Genomic DNA, 9,879 nt, shown 5'->3' on the forward strand with positions numbered 1-9,879 from the left:
TTCCTATATCACCAAACTAACCAAACATTTCACACAGTGTTTGCTTACTTGTGGTGTAATGAGGATATGCCGATACCAGATCCACGATTGTTCTCTATATCTAAAATCTGCCCTTGACTATCTAAAGGATATAAATACTTCATTTCATTTCTGAATCTGTTTTTAGGTTAGTTAGTCGTCGTTTGGCCGGAAAGAGGAGGAAACGTTAAAAACGACAGTCACTTACATTCTAAAAAATCCATGGCGTTCTAGTGGCATTCTGACGACAACCTGGCGTTCGTAGGTAGATTAAAAACTTTAAATGAAAACGAAAACTTCAAAACACTTAGAAGCACCGACGCAGCTGCAAACGTAACCACAAAGTTGATGACCGGCGCCGGTGCCCGTGTTTACAATGACGTTTTGGTCGCTAGTGTCGCGAGCTCCCGAGAGATGGCGCACTGCAATCACGTCTGAACGACACTATCTCAAGAACACGCCAAGGTAGACGATGGTGTGGACATCCATCATGTCCATGGTTACGTCGTTGGCCATGGTCCGTCGAGTACAGAGTATCATGGCTGCGGAGATGGGCATGGGTGATCACCATGGTTTAGACTGAGTCCATGAATAAAATTCTGATTTTCCATGGTCAAAATCTCAATTTGACCATGACAGTCATGGTTTTTTAGCCCGCCCTTCTGCTTTGAAAAAGCTATCCAGCGGGCTTATGCAAACGACCTCGTGTCTGTCTGTCTGTCTGTCTGTCTGTGTGTCTGTGTGTCTGTCTGTTCCACTAGAAGGAGATGTGCTAGAGACTTCAAATTTTCAGGGTATCTTAAGGTTCACTCCTAGAAAACGAAACGCCTACGGCAAATCCTGGCAACCAACCCCAAGGGGCTGAAAGGGGGTATCAAAGAAAAGGGGGTAGGTCAAAAAAGTCAGAAAAAAATATTTTTTTTATGAGCTCCTAAGGGGTAACTCGTCAAAGTAGAGCCCCATGGGCGAAAATTTCGTCCGTTTTGCTCTATCTCTCGCCGTTTAGGCGCTAGAGGGAGTTTCTATCACGAAAGTGGCCCAAAAATAAACAAATTAATTTTAGAAAATTTTAGATGGTCTCCTACGGGGTAACTTGCAAAAATAGAGCCCCTTGGGCGAAAATTTCGTCCGTTTTGCTTTTTCTTTTACCGTTTGGGCGCTAGAGGGAGTTTCTCTCACAAAAGTGGCCCAATTTTTCTTTTATTAATTTCCGAAAATGTTGAATGGTCTCCTAAGGGGTAACTTGACAAAGTAGAGCCCTTTGGGCGAAAATTTCGTCCGTTTGGCTCTATCTCTAACCGTTTAGGCGCTAGAGGGTCTTGTTTGACGAAAATAAGTTAAAAATTTCTGTAGTGAACAATTAAATGTAAAAGAAGGCCCAGAACCGCAAAAGAGGTAAGAAACTCCCTCCCCCCACCCCAAAAAACGTTTTCTAAGCAGAAGGGTGGGTTGTAGTCGCGGTGTTTCACCGTTACATCTTTTTCTCGAGTCTTTGGGGCAAACTCAAAGACGACGGGCTTAGGCGGGCCGAAGGCCCGCTGCATTCGAACGTGTTCTTCAGCAAATCGTGTGACAGAAATGGTCGGGCCGCAGGCCCGACCATCGCCGCCGGCAGGCCAAGCAGGCAAGGCCCCTGCCGAACGGAGTTGCCGGCGCAGCGAAGCGAAGCTGGCAACTTCGTTTGGCGGAAGGGCGGGCCTGCTTGTTTACCCTGGGACTCTCTGAGCATTGGGTATATTCAGGGTTATAGCTGGCTATAGGCTGCCAGCCTATCTTAGGGTGCTACCAAGTGATGGAATTAATGCTTTTGTATTGGGTTCTGAAAAGAAGAGCAAAAATTACCCAGTGGCTTTATTTTACTACTCGCTTGTCCCTACTGCAAAGCACGCAACTCCACGGAGCCTCCGTCAAAGCACGCACAGTGGTCCGGGCGCTGGCGAAACCACGCAAAGTTCTTAGGCGCTGGCTGGCAAAACCACGTATCGATGTTTTTAGAAAATTTTGAGATAACCATATATTTTGGCAGAAGAGGGAAACGCCCTCTTTCCAATGGTATAGGTCTCAAAAATCACCCCAAAATCGAGTTTCGTGGTTTCGCCAGCGCCGGAGCGCCGTGCGTGCTTTGCAATAGGGACAAGCGTATTGTGAGTAACACAAACCATCTCACCCAGTCATTTCCAGTGCTGTTGCACGGGTTATTGAGTATAGTACTCGGTAATTGTTCAGTAGTCATTGGAGTGATAGACCTCCCCCGTATTTTTAGCCACATGGTCTGAGCAGTACTATTGAACGATTATGTTGCATCATTCACTCTGCATTTCTTTTTCATGACTGCTATATTTATGAATTTAAATTTTTAATAAAGCATTGAAACTCGGCCTTAACTCGTTCAGGTGTTACATATATTTGAATTGGAAAAGAACGCCAACTGAAATAGTAGTCTATAGCAAACATAAAAGTGGCCCTTATGTTGGGTCATTAGTAAAAGGTTTTGAGACATGCACCATAGTCTGTCAAAATATCCGCGGACATTCACCTCTGTGTCAAACTGGTTCTTGGACATTCGCCACTCTGTCAAAATTTCCCCGGGTGAAACGGTTTGTATACAACTCACTAAGAAATTTTATTACAATTTATAGACTTTTATAGAATTGGATATGATTGTGTACACCGTAATATAACGATATAAAGGGTGTTTTACAAATGTGTATAATATTTGGTAAAACTTTATACAATCATATACAGGGGCATGTATACCTTTTAATAAAATCTAATACAATGTATATAAAATAAACGTGCCATGTATAAAGCGACGTATATTAGAGCATCGTTGTACCTCACGCATGTATACAGCCACATACATGTGAATAAATGCCACCTTGCCCTACATTAGAATGTATACAGGCACATACACTCATACAGTGACTAGTAACGTTTCTGGGCACTCCCCTAAATGTAGGCAAAATGTGGTTGAGTTCTAAAATGCAGCATAACTTGTAAACGGCTACACATAGGGAAGTGAAACAACCACAATCGTGCTCAGGGCAAAAAGATGATTCGGAAAACATATTGGAGGCAAACGACAGCCATGCACTCAGGCCGCTTCTCCCGTGAGTAAATTGAAATGCTCAAGTATACATTGTATAATATTTTATAAAAAGGTATACTGACAAAGTAATACAGTTTTACCAAATGTAATACAATTACCTTTATACAGCTTTATACAATTGCTTGTATACCTCTGTATACAAACTTACTGTCAATGTTTTTTCACCCGGGTCTGTGGACATTTTGAGTCTTTGTCACATTTTATTTCAACATGAAATTGGTGAATGTCCCTTATCTCCTCTGCTAATGCATGTTAACCACACAGGGTAACAGTCAAAATGTAACATATCATAAAAGGAACACCGTATTTGAAATTTACAGCCATACGACGCGTCCTACGAACAAAGTTCGATCTCCTGGCGCGCCGTTCAACGCTGTCCGATCTCCTTTTCGGGGTTTGCAGCGAGGTGGAAGTTTAAACGCCTCGTACGTCTGTTCGTCAAGATCATATCATTTTATTATTGGTCCAATGTGTTGCGTAATCTATGAGGATCTCATAGAATTTATTAGTTTCCTTTTAAGTGAACTATCAACGAAGATATCACGGCTTGAAGCCTACGGTGCAGATAAAAGCTGAAAAGGAGATCAGACAGCGTTGAACGGCGCGCCAGGAGATCGAACTTTGTTGAACGGCACGCCCGGAGATCGGACAGTGTTGAACGGCGCGCTGGGAGATCGAACTTTGTTCGTAGGACGCGTCGCATAGGTTGAAATTACAAACCTATAATTTTTTTTCTCTGTTAAACTTTGATTTTTGGACATACGCCACTTTCTCTGGAAACCCAAGTGTGTACATGTATGCAGTAAATACTGCGTACATGAAGGTTTTAGTATTTACTGCGTACTTGGCCATGTATTCAGGAAATAGTGCGTACTTGGCCATGTATTCATTATTTACTGCGTATTTGCTTGAGTACGCAGGAAATAATGAAAACATGAGTAGGTAGACAGAAAACAAGGGCTACCTTAGTCGCTGCCACTATATTAATGCGGGGAATACGAGGGGTGGATAACTCCCCTGCCAAGTGTACACCCCTAATTCTGCCCAATTCAAACTAATTCAGACCAATTCAATTTAATTCAAACAAATTCAAAACAAATTCAACAAATTCAGTCCAATTCAAGACAATGTTCAGTCAATTCAAGCCAATTCACGCTAACAGTGTACGCACTATTTCCTGAATACATGGCCAAGTACGCAGTAAATACTGAATACCTTCATGTACGCAGTATTTACTGCATACATATACACACTTGGGTTTCCAGAGTTGTCAAAATTTGCCAAATGTAAATCTGTCCCTGATCTCATTCAAATTTGCGTCCGGTTGAGATGTGCACGAAAACGCGTTATTCTAGAGGCAATCAAAGTAATGTCAGATTTTTTTCAGGGTTGCCATGCGTCAGAATAGTCAGAGGATAATCAGGATTTTGTCAGGATTTTAAAAAGTTGTCAGGATAATCAGGATAATGTCAGGATTTGGGGGTAAAAGTGTCAGGATAAATATTTAGTATCGGTTATCGCCGAGAGGGCAATAACTCCGGGAATCATGGGTACATCTGCCTGGAAATCATCAGGATAAAAATTAATCGACATCACCAGAAATCGTTTAAACTAAGTGGAAACTAATGAAACTGATACAAATTATTCGAAATAAGCGTTTTCTACCACTAGAAGACCTAAGGAATGAATGTAAGTGGACTGGAATCACTGGGAATCACATATTTCGGGAATCATGTGTACACACCAAAAGGGAGTTATGGCCCCTCGGTTATCGCCCTGCTGCTCGGAGCTACTTCGGCCAGCAGCGCGGCGCTGTGGTAGCGCGCCACTCTGATATATTTACCTGAAAAAAATACCCTATGTTTTATTCTACACTCGTGAGCAAAATTAAAGCGCCACGGCCTAAGACACTAGGTGTCCACTCCGGGCGAGAAAGCCGCGCCGTTTGCTGGGAGCGTATAGGCGCTCCCTTCCAGAATGGACACCTAGTGTCTTAGGCCGTAGCGAATTTCACCAGGAAGCAATCGGAGGAGGTGTCTGATTCCACGCGCCCTTCAAGATGAAGGTCGGGCACACCTTTTGACGGGCGGGCCAAGTCGGCCACCCCACGCGTTCACCCGGTACAACCCCCTAAAGTAGGGGTTGATTTTGCCAACCCCGATCACGTTTTGGCAATTCTGCGAGAGTTTCCATGGATTTTTGGCGTGGAATGCCTTCAGTCTTGTCCAGGATGACATTACGAACAAACCCAGACACTGGCGCACCCTTCCGAACCCCCCAGTGCCCGTCAAGGGGCCTAACTGCACCAAGCGTTAAAAAGTGCCGTAAATTTGATGAAAAAAAACGTTTTTGGGTTCCGTTTTTGGCTGTTTTGAATGGCAGGGGCGTTTATCAGTCAATCTGATTATTGTCACGAAAAATTTGACTCAGAAAAATGCGTTTTAGGGGCGGATCCAGAAAGTGGGGTTGAGGGGTGGTAGCTATCGGTAGGCCTGGGGTGGTTCGAGGGGGCGAAAATCACTGCTATCCGGTAGGGGACATTGAAACATTGAGCCCACGTCACACGGCGACCGCCGGCACTCAATTTTACCCAAGGGGCCGTCTTTAAATGATCAAATCTTGATTCGTCAATTAAGGGGTGGTTAGAAAGGGTTGGAAGTTCGCAAGGGCGGTTTTTTGACACGGCATTATGTCGGCTGTACCTAGGAGAGTACTCCTCTAAATTTTCAGCCGAATCCGACCCCCCAATCCGTCAGGGGAGCGTCACAAAGCAACCTCTGTTTCCTAACCGCACTGCGAAGTGGGGTGTCGCGATGCGTTAGGCCCCACAACTCGCGAACCGTTCGTGATCAAGGTTTGCGCTTTTAGGGGTCTGATGCCAACATATGAGCCTATCTTCCTGCCAAACGGCAACCTCCTACCTAATCACACTTCAAAATTACGCCCTGTCAAAAAAGTGGCGCTTTAATTTTGCTCACGAGTGTATATCCCTCAAAAATAGCGCTACTTCGCTTTCAATCTTTTTTGTTTGTCAGCAGGCTTCTGGCTGGCGTGTGACTCGTCAGGCCCACCGGTCGACCACATCTCGTCGCTGCCGAGTCGACAAAGAGAACTACGAGCTCCTGAAAACGCTAGACGATCAGGACGCGGTAGCCAGCATGCATCCTTTTGAATGTCCAGTTTGCCTACAAGACTACCAGGCCGGTGAAGGCCTCGTCCTCAAAGGCTGTCTGCACGTATTTTGTAGGTAAGAGACGCTTCGCGCTGCTAAATGCAGTAAAGTGATTTAACCCATCAAAAAAAAAAACCAACAAAAAACGAGACAAATTCGTGTTCAACGCGAGAAGGAACGTTCGTTTTTTTGGGGGTGGGGGGAGAGTGTCCTTACTATTTTGCGGTTTTTAGTCCTTTTTCTACAACTTATTGTTCACTTTGGCAATTTCTAGCTTATTTTCGTCAAAAAAGACGCTCTAGCGCCTAAACGGTCAGAGATGAAACGAAATTTTCGCCCGAAGGGCTCTACTTTGACGAGTTACCCCATAGGAGAACAGAAAACAAAATTACTTTTGGGGAGAATTTTTGAACCTTATGGATACCCCCATTCACACCCGGCGGCGGTGGTGGGGCCTGCGGCCCGACCATTTCTGTCACGCGATTTGCTGAAGAACATAATCAAATGATGTAACGAGCTTTCGGCCCACAAAGCCCATCGTCCTTAAAATTTACCACGGAGTTGCCGGCGGAGCGAAGTGGAGCTGGCAACTCCGTTTGGCGGAAGGGCGGGCCTGCTTGTTAGTGTCAGGTGAGGGTGATTTTACATAAAAGAACTTGGAATACTAGTTGTTAAGGTGTGACCTTGTAAAATTACCACAGTTTGTAAATTTACAGAACACTGGTCAAAATAACTCCCTAACATTTATGTAAAAATATTTCCTAACATTTTTGTAAAAGTCTTAGCATACCTTTCCTGAAATTTCTTTCACATTTTTCTGGGGTAATGTATACGATAACAGCAAGAGGAACGAGCAGGCCCGCCCTTCCACCAAACGCAGTTGCCAGCTCCACTTCGCTCCGCCGGCAACTCCGTTCGGCAGGGGCCGGGCCTGTTTTTAGCCCGCCCTTCTGCTTTGAAAAAGCTATCCAGCGGGCTTATGCAAACGACCTCGTGTCTGTGTGTCTGTGTGTCTGTCTGTCTGTCTGTGTGTTCCACAAGAAGGAGATGTGCTAGAGACTTCAAATTTTCAGGGGATCTCAAGGTTCACTCCCACAAAACAAAACGCCTACGGCAAATCCTGTCAGCCACCCCTAAGGGGCTGAAAGGGGGTATGGAAGAAAACAGGAAAGGCCAAAAAGGTTGGAAAAAATATATTTTTTTTTATGATCTCCTAAGAGGTAACTTGTCAAAGTAGAGCCCTGTGGGCGAAAATTTCGTCCGTTTTGCTCTATCTCTCACCGTTTGGGCGCTAGAGTGAGTTTCTCTCACAAAACTGGCCCAAACATAAATTTATTAATTTTCGAAAATATTGGATGGTCTCCTAAGAGGTAACTTGTCAAAGTAGAGCCCTGTGGGCGAAAATTTCGTCCGTTTTGCGCTGTCTCTAACCGTTTACGCGCTAGAGGGTCTTTTAAGACGAAAATAAGCTAAAAATTTCCATAGTGAACAATAAGATGTAGAAAAAGGCCTAAAAACCGCAAAATGGAAAGGAAACTTTCTCCCACTCCCAAAAAACGTTTTCTAAGCGGGTGTCAGCGCCGCAGGCCTAGCTATATGTGCGCCAGGCGCGAGGGGTGAACATCTCGTGTATTCCTCTGTCCCGGGGTCATGTATTACTTTGTATTACCTGATATTACTTGTATTCCGTGTATTACTTTGTATTACCTTGTATTACCATGTATTACCATGTATTACCTTGTATTATTTTGTATTACCTTGTATTACCATATATTACTTGCGCAATATTTCGCAATATTAACTTGTATTACGTTGTATTACCTTATATTATTTGAATTACCAAGTATTACTTGTATTACTTGTATTACTCGTAATACCTGTAATACCTTGTAATACCTTGTAATACCTTGTAATACTTCGTAATACCTTTGTAATATATCTTGTAATTCATTGTAATACCTTGTTTTACCTTATAATACTTGTAATACTTTGATATTATCTGTAATACTCGTAATTTTTGTATTACTCGTATTCCCAATATTACTTTGTAATATATTCATCTGTCCCCGGCTCAGCCGAGTTGTTCACCCCTCGGCCAGGCGCGTCGCAGCGTAACAGTGTTTCGTGAGATATCGCGAAGCCTCTTACGCGAGACGTGGTCTTTCGTACATATAGCCAGTTTAACAGTATAGATCTTTCGTCCATCAATGCGGTAAAGATTTGCACAGAAATGCGACTTTCTCGGGACAGAAAAAGGCCCTCAGGTTTAGTGTAGTGTATTTTAATCCCGTTAATTTCTTTTGTGCTTTTGTCTTATTTAGGGACTGCCTCAAAAATACGGTAGAGCACTCGACGGACGCCTCGATCAAGTGCCCGTTCCAGGATGACCAGTACAGCTGCGAAAGCATTATTACTCAGCGAGAGATCAGGACCGTACGTACATTTCCAATGGTGGTCAGCCCTACACTCTAAGCGGGAAAGGAGAATTTTCTACCCAGCGTGGGTGCGTTCTTCAGCACATCTCAATTGGATTCAAATTTGTCTCTTAACTAAACATTGTCTTTTTAGATACAAATTTGAAACTATTGGAGATGTGCTTAATTGCTTAAGAAGGCATCCTCGCTGCATACAAAATTTTCTTTTTTCATTTAGAGTGTCCCTTGCTATTCATCGTGTACAAACCTAGGAAGGTTATGAGTTCCTACGGATTTTTTCAAACAGTTGGTGCCGGAAAGAGTATTTGACCAATACTTGGAGCGCTCTGTGAGGCAGGCGGAAAGCGGTATGGACAATACGTTTCACTGTAAGACACTGGACTGCACTGGTTGGTGTCAGTTTGAGCCTGGAGTCAATCAATTCTTCTGTCCCGTGTGTAATCGTGAAAATTGTCTTCAATGTCAGGTAAATAAAGCACACTAACAAAGAATATGACAGCAAAGGCAGTTTCCTGAATTTTACGACCCAGTCTGTTGTCAGTGGCGTTCTTCAAGATCCACGACAGGGTCGTGGAATTCAAGAAACTGTTTTAACCGAGCACGGTGAAATACATGTATTCCACAGGAAATCGATCTTTTATAACAAAACAGTGAAAATGTTAATGCAATATTAACTTAACATTCTATTCAATAGCGGTCGAATGTGATGACTACACTGATAAACCAAGTGCTCAACTGCTCAACACTTGTAAGTGTGCACCCGCAAGTTCAACACTTGCAAGTCTTTAATTAAGTTGTAGTACACTTGCAAGTGTTCAACTCGGTATTTGTTCTCTTGTAAGTGTGCAACTCCTCTGTTGAACACTTTCCTCACAGTAAGCACCCGGTTTAGTGAAGTGTTCAACAGGAGAGTTAAACACTTACAAGTGCACAAATACCGAGTTTAACACTTGCAAGTGTACTACTACTGAATTGACCACTTGCAAGTTTTGAACTTTTGGTTGCACACTTGCAAGTGTTGAGCAGTTGTACACTTGGCTTATAAGTGTACATTTTATGGCAACTGTACGTAGGAGTACGTGCAGCAGCCCGTAGTGGCTGAGCGTTTGTCAGTGTGCTAAAATTCTCAGAGGTAACGTTTTAAA

At 43.5% G+C, this 9,879-nt stretch overlaps 1 protein-coding gene across 1 annotated transcript in view; it reads left to right on the forward strand.

Moving 5' to 3' along the window:
* The window catches only part of LOC113217547 (ranBP-type and C3HC4-type zinc finger-containing protein 1-like), a gene marked incomplete at its 5' end in the record, with an annotated part of 26,070 nt that overhangs the window by 3,223 nt on the left and 12,968 nt on the right, over positions 1–9,879 (forward strand). The window contains 3 exon segments of the mRNA XM_026437497.2: positions 6,166–6,374; positions 8,621–8,732; positions 9,021–9,200. Coding sequence (XP_026293282.2) covers positions 6,166–6,374; positions 8,621–8,732; positions 9,021–9,200 — 501 coding nt within the window.

This window comes from Frankliniella occidentalis, unplaced genomic scaffold (genome assembly GCF_000697945.3).
Source record: "Frankliniella occidentalis isolate FOCC.00 unplaced genomic scaffold, Focc_3.1 Scaffold291, whole genome shotgun sequence".
NCBI lineage: Eukaryota > Metazoa > Arthropoda > Insecta > Thysanoptera > Thripidae > Frankliniella > Frankliniella occidentalis.